Source organism: Xenopus laevis, chromosome 4L (assembly GCF_017654675.1).
Source record: "Xenopus laevis strain J_2021 chromosome 4L, Xenopus_laevis_v10.1, whole genome shotgun sequence".
Classification (NCBI taxonomy): Eukaryota; Metazoa; Chordata; class Amphibia; order Anura; family Pipidae; genus Xenopus; species Xenopus laevis.
Window position 1 is genome coordinate 85,403,098 of NC_054377.1, and position 19,863 is coordinate 85,422,960.

Genomic DNA, 19,863 nt, shown 5'->3' on the forward strand with positions numbered 1-19,863 from the left:
CAAGTTCCCATTAAACCTAAACAACAGTTTTATTAACTGTATTTGTCTCCTTCCAGTAGGTGGGATCAGGTGTAAATAAAAAGTTCTTGAACGTTTAATGAACAGTAGTTGGCAGAAAATATGTCCAAGTCATTAAACTCATTCAGAACAGTTTGGGCGTCCCAGCTATGAAACTATTTTTAGATTGTATACAAAATATTTTAAATTCAGAATCTTTAGCTATTCATTTAATATATATTACTTATTGTAATAATGCCATACAGCTTAAGAACAACATTATTTTAATTAGTTTAGTTCTGTGAAAAGAAATAGTTTAGGTTCGAATCATGCAAGAAAAGAATAGCATGGGTATATATCCGTTACTGAGTCAGAAATGATCAGGTGCCAAATTTTTACTAGGCTCCTGTTCTGTAAACTATATAAACTCTAATCCTGGTATTAATAAGTTCTGTTTAGAATCAAGAACTACTTCTCATGAGGTGATTTTCAAATTATTAGAGGTTGGCAAATGATGAGGTAGACAGCTTTTTCATACCCTTTAGAACTAGTATGTCAGTGTGTAGGTCACATCTGTTTTTATGACTATACATTGGTGAGAACCAGACACCCAATTCAACAGCATGCAAAAATCCACAATAAAAGGATCATTTTAAGACAAGCATTGCTAATACCGTAGCAGAGGACACACTGATGCTTTCCACATACTGCTTCACACTTCCTAAGCTCTCATCTTCCTTTCCTTGCTCAAAAAGAAAGTGCACCAGATCCTCATCACATTCATAGGTCCACGATGGAGGAAGGAAGCTGCAGATTGGAAAATGTTAATGTGATATTCACGTCAATGGCTCAATACTGACCTTTACCACAACTAATATGAGCATGTTACAAAAACACTGAAAGGGAATGTTAGAGAGGAAGGAAGCGTAAAACATTTCTTGTAGCATAAATATCGGGATGTGTGCATTAAGATGATTACAAAACACACCTACATGGCTGGTGCTCATATTAGGTGGAGTGAGAGCTGTATGTCTAGCAGTTAACAGGGATTCTTTAAAAAAAAAATGTATTCTAAAGTATGCGATGATGGAAACCATACCCTCTGCACAGTATCACATCTGCTCACTTTTCAATCTCCATACTTATAGCTTGAGACCATTTACAGTAATATGTCAATCTCATTGCCTGCAGAGTGACTCTGCACATATCTGTAAGTATGCAGATTGAAAAGCGTAAGGCTTCTGTATCTACCAGTGTAAAAAATGAGCAGATGTGATACTGTGCAGAGGGTATGGTTTCCATCATAATGAGAAAAGCTGAAACGTATTAATCTGCAATGTAATAAAAGGAGACTCTTTGTCATCAAGCTAAATAGAAAATATTGTCCTCTCTGGGTATTCCTCATTGAGAAAATGAATCTTCCCAGGTCAGTACTGCATTAGAGAAGTGCATTCAATCTACTGTACAGTATGACAAAATAATTTTCCAGTATTTAGTATTTTGGTTATTGTGCGGTGTGATAGTGGATTCCCTGGTATTGAAATTGGTTATGTCTTGCAATGGGTTTAGAGCGAAAATAAATTCTGTATAACTAGTAAGAATAAGTAGGACCCTGGTTTTAACAACTATAAGAATAGGGGAGAGTTTTGGAACTTACCGCAGTTTTTGAACTGCCTCTTCATCTCGCTCAGTCATTTTAGGCTTGGCCCCTAAGCGCATAGAATAAGTTGCATCAACAATGTCCTCCCACCTGAAAATGAAAAAGCACATGGTTTCAAGTAAATAGTAACAAAGGCAGTACTCCTGTGGCGTTTTAAAGAAAAATGCATAACCAGTGCAGCAAGTATAGCATGTATAATGCTTGAAAAGAAAGAGAAATAATCGGAGTACTAAATTTAAAGTTTAAGGTTAAACTACTTTGACCTTTTTGTATGTAGAGTAATATTATGAGACAATTTGCAGTTGGTCCTCGTGTGTTCTTTAAATAAAAATAAGAGGAATTGAGGAAAATGGACATTTGTCCATTTGAGGGACAGATGCGGTGAGCTTTGGGGTGAATATATATTTACCTAGATCTTCTTGAATGATTGACACCGATAATTTCTTATATATTTACTCATTTCACCTTCAGGGGAGACCCTTGTACATATAAAGTGGGGCTTCAAATTAAAAAAAAAAATACCCTAGCAACCAGACAGTGGTTTGAATGAGAGAGAATCAGAACAGAAAAATAAGTAATAAAAAGTAACTACGTGTATAGTTAACTTTTATTATGTTATAGAATGGCTAATTCTAAGCAACTTTTCCACTGGTCTTCATTATTTATTTTTAAAAGTTTTTTTATGTATTTGCCTTTTCTCTTCAAGCTCTTTCCAGATTTCAAATGGGGGTCACTGACCCCATCAAAAAACGAATACTCTGTAAGGCTACAAATGTATTGGTATTGCTACTTTTTATTACTCATCCTTTTATTCAGGTCTCTCCTATTCCTTTTCTGGTCTCTTGTTCAAATCAAGGCATGGTTGCTAGTTTAGCTTGGACCCTAGCAACCAGATTGCTGAAATTGCAAACTGGAGAGCTTCTGAATAAAAAGCTAATAACTCAAAAAACACAAATTAAAAAATGAAAACCAATTGCAAATTGCCTCAGAATATCACTCTCTACATAATACTAAAATACCCCTTTAACAATGTGGCTCTCAGTGTATTAGCCTGTAGCTTAAATATACAATTAAACGTGTAAGTTTTGTTGTTAGATCTGTTTTGGAAGAGGGGCCTAAAGCTGTTGCTCTATCTGCCCCATAACTGGGCCTCCAATAAATAATTATAAAACAGTAGTTTCAATGCCTCCAAACCTGACTTCCACTTGACTGTCTGAAAACACATGCAGATAGCATAAGCATATTACTGGGCACATACCTGTTGATGGGTTTGTAGTCTATCCCAAACACTTTTTGTTGCCTGGTGATTTTATCTATAGACTCCACAGGAATAAGCCTGTCTCCCCCTTCATCTTGCCGACATAGTAAGATCCAGCCCTCTGCCATGTCACAGCTGCTTTTATATTCTTCCATTTGAGCCTGCAGAAACATATTAAAGGTTTCTCATTAAACAGGAGTAATATGATAATCAAGTCAAGTCATTAAGCTTTACTAACAAAAGAAAAGTTTTACATTAAAAGGGGTGGTTCTCCTTTAAGTTAACTTTTAGTATGTTGTAGAGCAGTGATCCCCAACCAGTAGCCCGTGAGCAACATGTTGCTCCCCAACCCCCGGGATGTTGCTCCCAGTAGCCTCAAAGCAGGTGCTTATTTTATAATTCCAGGCTTGGAGGCAATTTTTGGTTGCATAAAAAAACAGGTGTATTGCCAAACAGAGCCTCCTGTAGGCTGCAAGTCCACATAGGGGCTACCAAATAGCCAATCACAGCCCTTATTTGGCACCCCAGAGACTTTTTTGTGCTTGTGTTGCTCCCCAACTCTTTTTACTTCTGAATGTTGCTCACGGGTAAAAAAGGTTGAGGGTCCCTGTTGTAGAGTGACATATTCTAAGTAATTTTTTAATTGGTCTTCATTTTTTCTTTGTTTGTAGTTTTTGAATTATTTGCTTTTTTTCTTCTGAAGCTTTCCAGCTTTCAAATGGGGGTCACTGACAATGTATAAAATAAAAACAAATGCTCTGTAAGGCTACAAATGTATTGTTATTGCTACATTTTATTACTCATTAAGCATGCGCACTCGTGGGGAGGGGGGTATGCGAGCAGGCACTAGGGCCGCGGGCCGGATGCCAGGGCCACGCAGCCTTGGGGCACCTGTCCACTATATCCAGCACTGAATGTTGGACGCCAGCAACCACATTGCTGAAATTGCAAACTAGAGAGCTATGAATAAAAAGCTAAATAACTCAAAAACCACACATTATAAAAAATGAAAACCAATTGCAAATTGTCTCAGAATATCACTCTCTAGATCATACTTAAGGTTCATTTAAATATGAACAACTCTTTAAACTGGCAAATTAAAGAACAGCAACTGCGCAAACCTTATATCATTTGTTGGCATTCTAAAAATATAATGTTCCCCTTTTTAGACATGAACAGCTCATAATAAAAAGCACTAGATTTTGGAGTGGGCGCTTTCAAAGAGACTGTGACCTATGAAAACTATTAATACTTTCGATAGTTTCTTCATAATGAGAAAATAGAATTGAGATAAAGTTACCATACAAGATGTTCTCAAAGGCCTCGATTTGGTAATCATGATGCCATATATTTATGATTTACAGAAAACCCTTACCTATTAGCTACAGCCTGAATTCCAAAGTTGTTGCTGTAACACAACTAGCAATATAGCTACCCAGGTTGGCTTTATGACACTGTACTAAGTAGTTCATTACATGGTTAGCCACAATGATAATTGAATGCTTTCCAAGATTATATCAGGATTGCGTCTCATAGTAAAAGGCCCAAATAGAAACTCACCTCCACTGACCTATAATCATATTGACCACCGATATGAATTTTCCATCTTTTAACCATTCTATTAGGGTGGTGGCAGACAGGAAGATTAGTGGACCAGCGACAAATCTTCTCTATGCGGGCAACTAATCTCCCCGAAATGCCTTCTCCCCGGGAAGAATATGAATCGCAGGTGGGATGGCATACAAATCGCTTTGGATTTCTGAAGTCGTCCAAGGTTGCCTCGTGCCCGAAGTTGTTGTGAAGACACACAGAGCTACTAGTAACAGCTACTTGTCACAGCTACAAAATAAGGATAATTGGCTTTGCAGTATTTTCTACGGCAGTTTTTTTTTTTGGCATTTTGTAGCCACAAGTAGCAGCTATTAGTGGCTCTGGAGCTAATAGAAGCAGCTACTTCAAGGAAAAATATAGAATCAATACAGCTCCAGGCAGTAATTTTCAACTGCAATGTGTTTTATTCAGCAGTGCAGGCACACTACATGTTTCGGGCGGAGCCCTTTATCAAGTTTACACTTGATAAAGGGCTCCGCCCGAAACATGTAGTGTGCCTGCACTGCTGAATAAAACACATTGCAGTTGAAAATTACTGCCTGGAGCTGTATTGATTCTATATTTTTCCTTGAATTATGCACATGGGGTGTAACACAGACACCTACTGAATCTTACAGCAATAAAGTGAAGAAATTGGAGGCTGAATCATACCTACTCTAGTAGCAGCTACTTCTTGTGGCTTCAAAATACCCTGCCATAGACAATACTGAGATCACCTCTGCTAAAACACACATACCCCCATATCTAATAAAAGGCACTAAGTTTGAGCAGAAATCCATAGCAACCAATAAGATGTTTGCTTTCAAACAGGTATATACCACTTGCTCATTGGTTGCTATGGATTACTGCTCCTGGAAAAACTTAGTGCCTTTTATTATATAACCCCTGCAGTGTCTTAGCAAACCAAATTATCACTATTGTCTATTTTGTAGCCATGACAAGTAGCTCTGTGTGTCTTCATCCTTAGTGGTAAGGTATGCCTTCCCGCCCCTTTACTTGATTTACCCAACCTTGTATAATATACAGTTGATGTTAAGGATAACAAAGTTATTTTCTGGATTGTTTGTCTTCAGGATCCACTTTCTCACCTTACACAGCTTTACCCACAGTCCATTAGCATTGCAGTATTCTTCCCCGGTGGCCCTGACACAGCTGCCTTTAGGCACTTCAACTGTTTCTCGAGACAATTTCTTTAGATTCTGCTTTGAGTATCCAGGTGCTTCCCACACAGTCAACAGGGAGCGAGAAGATGATGATGAACTGGGATCCTTGCATATTTTGTACTGAACTTCACCAGGAATATAACACAAGGCCTCAGGGAGGGGCTGTGCTTGTCGCAAGCAGTCAATGCACTCCAAAACACAGCGGATTTGACCCAGTAGTCGATGTGGATTATCTGGGGCCTGCATTTCCCAGCACTATCTAATAGCCAAGAGAAGCTCTTGCACTACCTGCCTAAAATCAAAAAGACAATTAGTCAAGCTTAAAAGAATTGTTCAGTATAAAAATAAAAACTTGGTAAATAGATAGGCTGTGCAAAATAAAAAATGTTTCCAATATAGTTAGTTAGCCCAAAATATAATCTAAAAAGGCTGGAGTGATTGGAGGTGTAACATAACAGAACACTGCTTCCTGCTTTGCAGCTCTTTTGGTTTCCATTGATTGGTTACCAGACAGTAACCAATCAGTGACTTGAGGGGGGCCACATGGGTCATAACCATTTGCCTTTGAATCTGAGCTGAATGCTAAGGCTCAATTACAAACTCACTGAACAATTATGTCCCATGTGCCCTCCCTTGAAGACACTGACTAACTCAGAGTTAGAGAGCTGAAAAGCAGGAAGTTCTATTCTGTTCTGTTAAGACATCCAGTCACTCCAGCCTTTATAAATGACATTTTGGCTAACTACCTTTATTAGAAACATTTTTTATTTTGCGCTGCCTATTAACCCAGTTTTTATTTTTACACTGAACTGTTCCTTTAAAATTTATCATCCAGAACTCACATATAAACATGTGATAATAATCGTAATCTTGTTTTGTGAACAGTGTGTGCTGTTTTAAGCAACAGGACATAAAGGAGGAAAATTTTACTTTTAAATTAACCCTTTAAGTGCCAGCAGAATTTCACATTTTGGTTACGCGAAATGCCAGCCGTTTTTGAAACATTTTGTGCTCTCTCACTTTAGGGGCATTTTCTGAGGGGAAACCTATAGTTTACCTAGGAAAACTATACATTGTTTTTTTCGGTAGAAACTGAGCTTTCTAAATCTGCCTGAGTTTTCATGTATTTCCACCTGTGCAAAAAAATTTATAGTGCTAAATACCAAAAAAAAATGAAAAATTACCATTTTTCATCGTATATCAATTTATACCAGAAAAATATTTCATTTTACGGATGAAAATCCAACTGATTTGGAAAGCCTTATGTCTCTCGAACGTGCCAATACCAGATATGTATAGTTTTAGGGAGATTTAGGATTTCTGTACAGCAAAAACTCCCGGCAGTATATTACCGAATTTTGAAAGCACTAAGGCAGAAAACGGCATGCTTTAGATTCCAAGGCAAAAAATCCTGAAACCGTAGGTTTACCCCAGAAAACCATACATTTTTGAAAAGTACACATTCTGCCGATTACAAAATGGGTAACTATGTCTCTCTACTCCCAACTACCAAACATAAAAGCTTGTCTGAACATAGCGGTTTTTCAACAAAAAATTCAAAATTCTGAAAAATCATTTCAAAGGTTTTATTTTGCTGCTCCGCATATCCCAAACTATATTAGGTACCAAGAAAAAGCACCTGAAATATGATTGCCAGGGGTCCACTGAACAATTTGATACCCATTATGCATAGGTTTACCAAAGTATCTGGCATTTAGAGACACCCAATATGAAGTTAGCACATCCAAATTGTTCAGGACTTTACTTCAGCTACTGAGAAATCAACACATTGACTGCATTTTTTGTGGGGTAAAAACACAGAAATATATGTTTACCCCCCAAACCCATATATTTTTGGAAAGTACACATTCTACTGAATCTAAAATGGGTACCCATGCCTTTCTGCTCCAAACTACTGAGTCGCAAGGCTTTCCCACAATTGTCGGTTTTGGTGAAATATCTGAAAATTTCCTCAAAGCTTCAACTTCCCAGCACCATATCGCCCATGTATCATTACGTACTAAGAAAAAGCACCCTAAATATGATTGCCAGGGTTCCTCTGAACATTTTGGTGGTCATTGTTCATAAGTTTACCAAAGTATCTGGCATTTAGAGGCCCCAAAATGAAGTTCGCGCATACAAGCAGTCCCGTGGGTAACTTCAGCTAATGAAAGATCAACACATTGACTGCATTTTTGTGGGGTAAAAACACAGAAATATATGTTTACCCCCCAAAACCCATATATTTTTGGAAAGTACACATTCTAACCGAATCTAAAATGGGTACACATGCCTTTCTGCTCCAAACTACTGAGTCGCAAGGCTTTCCCACATTTGTCGGTTTTGGTGAAATATCTGAAAATTGCCTCAAAGCTTCAACTTCCCAGCACCATATCACCCATGTATCGTTACGCACCAAGAAAAAGCACCCTAAATATGATTGCCAGGGTTCCTCCAAACAGTTTGGTGGCCATTGTTCATAGGTTTACCAAAGTATCTGGCATTTAGAGGCCTCAAAATGAAGTTAGCGCATACAAATAGTCCTGTGGGTAACTTCATCTAATGAAAAATCAACACATTGACTGCATTTTTGTGGGGTAAAAACACAGAAATATATGTTTACCCCCCCAAACCCATATATTTTTGGAAAGTACACATTCTACTGAATCTAAAATGGGTACCCATGCCTTTCTGCTCCAAACTACTGAGTCGCAAGGCTTTCCCAAAGTTGTCGGTTTTAGTGAAATATCTGAAAATTGCTTCAAAGCTTCAACTTCCCAGCACCATATCACCCATGTGTCATTACGTACTAAGAAAAAGCACCCTAAATATGATTGCCAGGGTTCCTCTGAACATTTTGGTGGCCATTGTTCATAAGTTTACCAAAGTATCTGGCATTTAGAGGCCCCAAAATGAAGTTAGCGCATACAAACAGTCCCGTGGGTAACTTCAGCTAATGAAAAATCAACACATTGACTGCATTTTTGTGGGGTAAAACACAGAAATATATGTTTACCCCCCAAAACCCATATATTTTTGGAAAGTACACATTCTACAGAATCTAAAATGGGTACCCATGCCTTTCTGCTCCAAACTACTGAGTCGCAAGGCTTTCCCACAATTGTCGGTTTTGGTGAGATATCTGAAAATTGCCTCAAAGCTTCAACTTCCCAGCACCATATCACCCATGTGTCATTACGTACTAAGAAAAAGCACCCTAAATATGATTGCCAGGGTTCCTCTGAACATTTTGGTGGCCATTGTTCATAAGTTTACCAAAGTATCTGGCATTTAGAGGCTCCAAAATGAAGTTAGCGCATACAAACAGTCCCGTGGGTAACTTCAGCTAATGAAAGATCAACAAATTGACTGCATTTTTGTGGGGTAAAAAACAGAAATATATGTTTACCCCCCAAAACCCATATATTTTTGGAAAGTACACATTCTACAGAATCTAAAATGGGTACCCATGCCTTTCTGCTCCAAACTACTGAGTCGCAAGGCTTTCCCACAATTGTCGGTTTTGGTGAGATATCTGAAAATTGCCTCAAAGCTTCAACTTCCCAGCACCATATCACCCATGTGTCATTACGTACTAAGAAAAAGCACCCTAAATATGATTGCCAGGGTTCCTCTGAACATTTTGGTGGCCATTGTTCATAAGTTTACCAAAGTATCTGGCATTTAGAGGCCCCAAAATGAAGTTAGCGCATACAAACAGTCCCGTGGGTAACTTCAGCTAATGAAAGATCAACAAATTGACTGCATTTTTGTGGGGTAAAAAACAGAAATATATGTTTACCCCCCAAAACCCATATATTTTTGGAAAGTACACATTCTACAGAATCTAAAATGGGTACCCATGCCTTTCTGCTCCAAACTACTGAGTCGCAAGGCTTTCCCACAATTGTCGGTTTTGGTGAGATATCTGAAAATTGCCTCAAAGCTTCAACTTCCCAGCACCATATCACCCATGTGTCATTACGTACTAAGAAAAAGCACCCTAAATATGATTGCCAGGGTTCCTCTGAACATTTTGGTGGCCATTGTTCATAAGTTTACCAAAGTATCTGGCATTTAGAGGCCCCAAAATGAAGTTAGCGCATACAAACAGTCCCGTGGGTAACTTCAGCTAATGAAAGAATAACAAATTGACTGCATTTTTGTGGGGTAAAAAACAGAAATATATGTTTACCCCCCAAAACCCATATATTTTTGGAAAGTACACATTTTACCGAATCTAAAATGGTTACCCATGCCTTTCTGCTCCAAACTACTGAGTCGCAAGGCTTTCCCACAATTGTCGGTTTTGGTGAAATATCTGAAAATTTCCTCAAAGCTTCAACTTCTCAGCACCATATCACCCATGTATCGTTATGCACCAAGAAAAAGCACCCTAAATATGATTGCCAGGGTTCCTCCGAACAGTTTGGTGGCCATTGTTCATAGGTTTACCAAAGTATCTGGCATTTAGAGGCCCCAAAATGAAGTTAGCGCATACAAACAGTCCCGTGGGTAACTTCAGCTAATGAAAAATCAACACATTGACTGCATTTTTGTGGGGTAAAAACACAGAAATATATTTTTACCCCCCAAACCCATACATTTTTGGAAAGTACACATTCTACAGAATCTAAAATGGGTACCCATGCCTTATTGCTCCAAACTACTGAGTCGCAAGGCTTTCCCAAAGTTGTCGGTTTTGGTGAAATATGTGGAAATTGCCTCAAAGCTTCAACTTTCCAGCATCGTATTGTCCATGTATCATTACCAGCATAAAGCATCCTAAATATAAACATATGGGTCTACTAAACAGTTTGATACCCAATGTGCATAGATATACCAAACTATGTGGCGCACAGAGACCCCCAAATGACAATATGTATAGACATTTTCACGGCTGACGCGCTGGCTGCTGCAATATAACCACCCGGTGTGTGTATTATGCGACATTAGCCCACCTAACAGTACAGAGACCCCAGAAAACCATATATTTTCAGAAAGTACACATTCTGACGAATCCAATATGGGTAAATAAGTGTTTCTACTGCAAACTGCCAAACTGCAAAGCAATGCTGAACATAACGGTTTTTATCAAATTTCGGAAAATCGTCACAAAGCTTGAATTTTACCCCATTATATGCCACACATTTCGTAACGTATCAGCATAAAACATCCTAAATATGAACGCCAGGGGTCTACTGAACACTTTGATGCCCAATATGCATAGATATACCAAACTATGTGGCGTACAGAGACCCCCAAATGACAATAGTGTATATACATTTTCACGGCTGACGCGCTGGCTGCTGCAATATAAGCACCTGGTGTGTGTATTATGCAACATTAGACCCCCCTAACAGTACAGAGACCCCAGAAAACCATATATTTTCAGAAAGTACACATTCTGACGAATCCGATATGGGTAAATAAGTGTTTCTACTGCAAACTGCCAAACTGCAAAGCAATGCTGAACATAACGGTTTTTATCAAATTTCTGAAAATCGTCACAAAGCTTGAATTCTACCCCATTATATGCCACACATTTCGTAACGTATCAGCATAAAACATCCTAAATATGAACGCCAGGGGTCTACTGAACACTTTGATGCCCAGTATGCATAGATATACCAAACTATGTGGCGTACAGAGACCCCCAAATGACAATAGTGTATATACATTTTCACGGCTGACGCGCTGGCTGCTGCAATATAAGCACCTGGTGTGTGTATTATGCAACATTAGACCCCCCTAACAGTACAGAGACCCCAGAAAACCATATATTTTCAGAAAGTACACATTCTGACGAATCCAATATGGGTAAATAAGTGTTTCTACTGCAAACTGCCAAACTGCAAAGCAATGCTGAACATAACGGTTTTTATCAAATTTCTGAAAATCGTCACAAAGCTTGAATTTTACCCCATTATATGCCCCACATTTCGTAACTTATCAGCATAAAACATCCTAAATATGAACGCCAGGGGTCTACTGAACACTTTGATGCCCAATATGCATAGATATACCAAACTATGTGGCGCACAGAGACCCCCAAATGACAATAGTGTATATACATTTTCACGGCTGACGCTCTGGCTGCTGCAATATGAGCACCTGGAGTGTGTATTATGCGACATTAGACCCCCCTAACAGTACAGAGACCCCAGAAAACCATATATTTTCAGAAAGTACACATTCTGACGAATCCAATATGGGTAAATAAGTGTTTCTACTGCAAACTGCCAAACTGCAAAGCAATGCTGAACGTAACGGTTTTTATCAAATTTCTGAAAATCGTCACAAAGCTTGAATTTTACCCCATTATATGCCCCACATTTCGTAACTTATCAGCATAAAACATCCTAAATATGAACGCCAGGGGTCTACTGAACACTTTGATGCCCAATATGCATAGATATACCAAACTATGTGGCGCACAGAGACCCCCAAATGACAATAGTGTATATACATTTTCACGGCTGACGCTCTGGCTGCTGCAATATGAGCACCTAGAGTGTGTATTATGCAACATTAGACCCCCCTAACAGTACAGAGACCCCAGAAAACCATATATTTTCAGAAAGTACACATTCTGACGAATCCAATATGGGTAAATAAGTGTTTCTACTGCAAACTGCCAAACTGCAAAGCAATGCTGAACATAACGGTTTTTATCAAATTTCTGAAAATCGTCACAAAGCTTGAATTCTACCCCATTATATGCCACACATTTCGTAACGTATCAGCATAAAACATCCTAAATATGAACGCCAAGGGTCTACTGAACACTTTGATGCCCAGTATGCATAGATATAGCAAACTATGTGGCGTACAGAGACCCCCAAATGACAATAGTGTATATACATTTTCACGGCTGACGCGCTGGCTGCTGCAATATAAGCACCTGGTGTGTGTATTATGCAACATTAGACCCCCTAACAGTACAGAGACCCCAGAAAACCATATATTTTCAGAAAGTACACATTCTGACGAATCCAATATGGGTAAATAAGTGTTTCTACTGCAAACTGCCAAACTGCAAAGCAATGCTGAACATAACGGTTTTTATCAAATTTCTGAAAATCGTCACAAAGCTTGAATTCTACCCCATTATATGCCACACATTTCGTAACTTATCAGCATAAAACATCCTAAATATGAACGCCAGGGGTCTACTGAACACTTTCATGCCCAATATGCATAGATATACCAAACTATGTGGCGCACAGAGACCCCCAAATGACAATAGTGTATATACATTTTCACGGCTGACGCGCTGGCTGCTTCAATTTGAGCACCTGGTGTGTGTATTATGCGACATTAGACCCCCCTAACAGTACAGAGACCCCAGAAAACCATATATTTTCAGAAAGTACACATTCTGACGAATACAATATGGGTAAATAAATGTTTCTACTGTAAACTGCCAAACTGCAAAGCAATGCTGAACATAACGGTTTTTATCAAATTTCTGAAAATCGTCACAAAGCTTGAATTTTACCCCATTATATGCCCCACATTTCGTAACGTATCAGCATAAAACATCCTAAATATGAACGCCAGGGGTCTACTGAACACTTTGATGCCCAATATGCATAGATATACCAAACTATGTGGCACACAGAGACCCCCAAATGGATATATAGTAAATAAAATTTACAAGGCAAAACAAAATAAGGCAGTAAAGAGTGAAATGCAAAAAAATCCAATAAAACCACAAAAATCAATGTTTTTTTTCCAGACTCGTGTTATCGGCCGTCAGAATCACAGTTTGAATATTTTAGCTGGGCCAAACAGGTTATACGGCTAGAAACAAGTGAACACAACATACGCAGAGCTGAAAATGCAATAAAATGGCTAAAAATGCAATAAAATGGCTAATAATGCACCAAAATACCCAAAATTGCAATATAATCACTGAAATAACATAAAAAAGATATTGCACAGTACGGTTAGCTAATACGCTATTCGTAATGGCAATAAAACATTTTTTTCAGCCAAAAAAAGAAACGATGCGATAAGAAAAAAAAAAAAAAGCCACAATGCCATGTATGTGCGTGTGCGTGTGTACAAATGGTAAATTACATGTTATGTGCGCGTGTGTGCGTGTGCACATGTGTGTAAGTGCAGTGAGTGTAAGTGACCCCCCCAATCCCCAAAAATGTATGTGTAAGTGTGTGTAAGTGTGAATCTAAGTGTGTATTACTGTAATAAGTGTGTGTTGGTGTGTTTGTGTGTGTAATTGTTGCACTAACCTGAAAAAATCGCTGGAGACTGTTGCAGGCGATCTGGAAGGGCCTCAGGAAGAGATCTGCGACGTCCTCTGTGTGCCTGTGCTGTGGGGGCGGAGATATCCAGCGCGGTGTAGGCTGCAGCAGCAGGACACGTAAGTTACACGTGCCTGCTGCTGTTTTTGGGCCCCTGGGCGATCGCGCCCCAGGGGCCACTCGATCCCCTGCTCTGCTCGTTGCCTAGGGGCAGGGGATCGATGCGGAACGGAGCGAGCGGCTCTAACAGCCGCTCCTCCGCTCCAGAACCCGGAAGTGCTGCAGAACGTAGAATCTACGTTCTGTGGCATTTCAAGTTACTTTTCCACAGAACGTAGATTCTACGTTCTGTGGCACTTAAAGGGTTAATTTATTTTTATCAGCAAGCTATTTAAAGAAACGGTAACACCAAACAAAATGACAGGGTTTTTTGTTTGTTTTTTTTAAAGTAATTAGAATACACTATAATAAACCACTATGGTTGATATAAATAAAATGATGGTGGTGTAGTTATTCAATCTGAAAAAGCATAGGTTAGATAGCAAACACACTCTGTGAAGTTGTTTCTTTTGTAAGAACTAAACCCATTGTATGCTATAGAGCTTACCTGCTATCTGTTTTGTAACCTGAGAGATTTAGCCCTATTTCAAATTGACTGGCTACCTCCATGGCTACACAGCAGTTTATTTATATAGATTATATTAGTACTTCTAAAGCAAACATAGCAGTTTTACCAGTGCAGAACTGTATTTTAAATTATACTGGGGAATGTAACAGAAAAACTGTTCTCAATGCGAAAATTTATGCCTTTGCGCGAACAAATTTTGCTTTGCACAAATTTAATATATCTGTTGCGAACCCAGAAACTGTTTAGTGACCACTACCGATAGTGACTGTTTGCGAATTTTATAGTTTGCCCAATGCGCATCTTACTGAAAAAGTCGTTATGTTTGCTCGCAGTAGCTCCATACCGGCAAATGCCTCCAACTGCGCATGCGCCTGAAAGTCACGAAGTTTCCGATTTCGTTTTTTGGAAACTTCGTGACTTTCAGCACATGCTCAGTAGATCCGCACCGGCAAATGCTTCCTACTGCGCATGCTCCAGAAAACACAGCTGAATCCAGGAAGAAGAGCGCTCGGGAGAAGTTGGCTGCTGTCAACTCAACAGGAGAGGACCTGCACGGAGGGGTAAATAAGTTAGGGGCCTACACGTGGGTGTTGACTTCTCCTTTAAGGAACAATATTAAATTGCGAGATGTGGATTTTTATTCTTATTGGTGCAAATTGTTTTGCCCTTTGTGACGTTAATTAAATTACCCCCATAGTGTTTTACATTTATAAAACAATTTTATTTTTTTCAACTGTCAAAATAAAATGCTTTAGGAGAAATATTTCCTCCGTGTCCCGTTGCTGAAACCATACACACCCACTGTTCCCACAACAAGGTTATTATCATTATCACATACTATAAATCACTGACATATTTTATGTTGCTGTACAACAGAATGATGTATAAATCAATCATACAAATTACAAGCAAACACTGATAAAAGAGGACCCTGATTATTGCAAGTATTTAACTATATCTGCTATATGACAGAACAACACAACAGGCGTATAACTAGAGATTACATTTTTTTTTAACCCACCAAAACTGTAAAAAAAATAATGTTGCATGTATATACAATACTGTGCATCAGTCACAGCCCTAAGCACCAAGTGGCAACTGCTCTGCTATCTCTATGGTTAAAATCTTACAATGTGGGGGACATGGAGCAATGGCAGTAGGGGTTCAGTTAGGGGGATAATTGAGGAGAATGGCCATTTGGTCTCCTAGATACACCCGAGAATCAGTTATGGTGAGCTTTTGGGTGATTATGTATTTACTGACCTAGAAATTCTTGAACGATTGATACACTGATAATTTCTTATATATTTACTCATTTCAATTTCAAGTAGGGTTGCCACCTGCCTGGTATTTTACCGGCCTAGCCGGTAAACATGATGGTTGATGCCAATGTTATTAACAAGGAAAAAAGTTTAATATATATAGGAAGGCCGGTCTTTTTTTTCCAGTAAAGGTGGCAACCCTACTTTCAAGGTAGGCCCTGTATTGAAGTAGGGCTTGAAATCCCAAGGATTTAGCTTTTACCAAAGATATTAATCCTAATGTAAGTTACAAATACAGCCTACAAGTACAGTATCCTCTTATTCAGGAAACCAGATATGGAGAAAGTTCTGAATGACGGTAAGTAAGCTGCAAAAATACATACTGGTGGCAAAACAATCCTATTGGGTGTATTCAGTGTTTAATTATGTTTTATTAGTGATCCAAATTATGGAAAAAACCTTATCTGGAAAACCCCAAGCATTCTGAATAACAGATCAAATATATATAAATATATATATCGGGCACTTTGTGTCTGGTTAAGTTACACTGGGGGTCATTTATCAACACTGGGCAAATTTGCCCATGGGCAGTAACCCATGGCAACCAATAGAATTGCTGCATTTGTTGTTCTACATGTAGCTGGCTTTAAAAAGCTACCGGTAATCACCGATTGGTTGCTATAGGTAACTGCCCATGGGCAAACTTGCCCAATGCCCAGTGTTGATAAATGAGCCCCATTAAGTGTGTTTTGGGAAGCAAGCAGAAGTAGATATCTTACAGGTAAGAGAGGCAAACCTTACAGAGGAATTATTTCACCTGCGCCTCCCCAGTTCTTGTTGTGTTACAACTCCCAGCACCTCACACAGTCACTGCACGGAATGGAGTTGAAAGGGTGGAGTTCTCCATGACAGGCGTGTTGCAGTTGCACAGCAGAAGCCTGGTACGTAGCGTGTATTGTTCCCGATTATTATTTGGCTTCCATTCACAAGGAATAAAAGTAAAGCGCGATAGTTAAGGCTGATTTGGCTTACTGGCAGCGATCTCCCAAGGATACCTGTTCATTAGAAGCAGGAAGCGGCGCTAAGGAAACCCGGAACCAATGAAAGCGACCAATACCGTAATTACCAGTGTAAATGAACCCAGCAAACGGCTTTCTAAAACAAGGCGAACTGGACAATTTGCCCTTTTAAGTGATGTAAGGTTTCACTTAATTATTGCAATGAAAATCTGAAAAGCATGAATCCCAACCATAGATATATTTTCCTGCTGCCTCACTGTAGGTTCCACAATAGTAAGAGTAGTTCAGCTCTTCCTTGTCCAGGCTGACATGGAGGAGACGCCAATCATGTATTTGGGCCGATTAATAAGTAGACAGTTTCCACTTGTGTAAAATTATTCATCTCCAATTAAAAATATCACGTATAAATGCACTGCAACTGTATCATATCAGCAGTGCAACATATCTGCATGAATTGCTATGTAAGAGAGAGAGATCAATATGGGAGGAACATTATTAATAAACAGTACACAAGAGCCATGAATATCCTGTAAATGATATCCTTATAAACAGTGAGTTCTGATGTCATCAATTATAAACGGTGAGTTCTGATGTCATTTCTGTCACATGACTCACTGAAACTTGTGTATTATAATAAATAAAGTACCCCCAGTTGCAAAATATGAGGATATTAGAAGTTACCTCTGAGTTCCATGACCTGTATAAAAACACTCGGTTTTCAGCTTCGTGCTTTTATATGGTCATGAAACTCCTCGGTAACTTATAATATCCTTATAATAAGAGGGGGTACTTTATTCACTATATAAACGGTGCTTAGTGATGTCATTGGTGATGATTGGAGCTTAGTGATGTCATTTCTGTCACATGACTCACTGAAACTTGTGTATTATAATAAATAAAGCCCCCTCAGCTTTGCGCCCTAGGCACGTGCCATTCCGGCCCTGCTATCAATACATTTTCTTCTGGATATATAGTGATATTAGAAGTCACCTCGGAGTTCCATGACCTGTATAAAAACAGGAGGCCAAATATGGTCATGGAACTCCTCAGTAACTTATAATATCCTTATATTTTACAAGAGGGGGTACTTTATTCACTATATATCCAGAAGAAAATGTATTGATAGCTAGAAATATATGATAGAGCTAGACAAACCATTAGCAAAAGATATAAAGACCGTGAGATCAGTCTGAGCTGTTGTATGTAAAATAAGCAGAAACGCTGTGAAAATGTATTAAAAGCTGTAAACCACCTCTAGTAACCTCTAGTAACCCTTAGCAACTGAGCAGCAGGTAGTATTTACAGGTTACATTGATAGCAAATAGTTGATTGGTTGCACGCCAGGATAAAAATTGCCACATTTCTCTCATACAACAAATAACCTGAGCAAAAGCCTGTACACCATGCCTTTTTTTCCTATGGCACCAGTATAAGTGAAACACAGTGGCACCCATGTGGTATAATAAATCATACTAGATATTGTTTTCTATATTGTATTAATGATGGTGATTGTATCTCCTATGCAACTGTATCCCTTTAAATAAACAAGTATAAGGCCTGCAGCATCTTTCTCTGGATAGTAGTTTCTGGCTAGCTAGAATAAGATACCACCTTCATTCACAGCAAAAGCTTAACTTTTTGTATTCAGTTCACTAAAACCTCTCTCCTGTCACATGTGACACTTGGCTGTCCCACCCTGCTGGGCTGTCAGTGATATGGGTTATCTAAGAAACACAGTGAATTTAATCACTAGTTTCATCTGTCCTGCTTGCCTTTGTGCACCCAGTGGAAGGATTGCTGCCATGTGCACTTTGTACTATCATGTGCCCATTTGTATTTAGCCTCAAATATTTCATGCTTTGTGTGCGCAGGCATTTACAGCAACAGCTAAAATCAAGCAATGCATTTTAATCACATTTAATAGCACATCTCCAGTTTCTTAATTTCATACAAGTTTCATGGGAGTTTAATTCTTGTGGACTTGCCCAAAAGTCATGTGTATAGTGTATTTCGAAATTCATGTTTCTCTTCCAAATAAATTGATGAAAATATGAATAACTGGCAAGCACAACTAACTATAGAACTATAGATTAAGGTCCACATAATGACTGAAGGCTGCAAATTCCAGTTCAAATGTATATCTCATGAACAAACACCCCGCCCACCCAGATACCAGAAGACAACCTACCAGGTCCTGGTATCATAGGGCCTTTTAATTCACTTCCAGCACCATGGCCCTTCTCACTTACCCTAGACTGCATAGAACATTAAATCCGCGGCTTACCACCAGTTTGGTGGAGATGGTGCCAAATGGTATAGAAGTTTTACCTTGGAATTTTGCTGAAACAAGAAAATTGGCGTTTTCCCACTAAATCCACCATTAGATCCTCTGGAAGTCCAGTCCAACCAGGTTGGTAACTTCAGAGGAAGCAGACCCTGCTGCTGCTGGGGGGCCCAGGGGACATAGGGGGCCCATAAGGCCCTAATTCATATACAATTTCAATAAATATTGGTAAAACAGGTCAATCTCTAGACATTTTGGGGGCCTGAAAAATCATTTTTTGTGGGGCCCAGTAATATCTACTTACACCCTGTTCAACCCTGCTGAGCCAGCATCATGGAACCCTTTTTGGGGAGATCGGTAAAACAGCTGCAGGACAGCACAGATGTGAAATAAGTTAGCCATCCTGCTTTGCAGCATTGGGTCTCGAGCTGCTGCATTAGAATTTGCCCCATACACACACACCCCCGGGCCCCTTGCCCCAGTTGTGAGGTCCACCTGGTGCAGCAACTCCCCTCCGCCCCCAGCTTGTACCTCTTTTTGCAGCCGCAATTACTGCTGGGGGAAGTCATGCAGCAGCAGCATCCAGGGCTTCACTGGGATCAGGTCTGGGTTAGTGGGGCCCACTTGGCAGGCCTGGGGCTGCTATAAGGTGCCATAGAAAGTCAGTATTTAGTGGGCTGGTGGGGGCTGTCTGGGCCTGTGTGTACCTGAAAT

The 19,863-nt window shown here is 39.3% G+C and overlaps 1 protein-coding gene across 4 annotated transcripts in view; it reads right to left on the bottom strand.

The window, feature by feature from the left end:
• hectd3.L (HECT domain containing E3 ubiquitin protein ligase 3 L homeolog) overlaps nucleotides 1–16,986 on the bottom strand; it is a 34,983-nt gene extending 17,997 nt beyond the window's left edge. The window contains exons 1-5 of one of the 4 annotated variants that reach the window (XM_018256797.2): nucleotides 16,664–16,973; nucleotides 5,615–5,977; nucleotides 2,916–3,076; nucleotides 1,655–1,747; nucleotides 672–804 (exon numbers count right to left, since the gene is read on the bottom strand). In XM_018256797.2, coding sequence (XP_018112286.1) covers nucleotides 672–804; nucleotides 1,655–1,747; nucleotides 2,916–3,076; nucleotides 5,615–5,935 — 708 coding nt within the window. In that variant the 5' untranslated portion in view covers nucleotides 5,936–5,977; nucleotides 16,664–16,973. 4 annotated transcript variants of the gene reach the window in all.
• Between the last annotated feature and the right edge of the window lie 2,877 nt (nucleotides 16,987–19,863).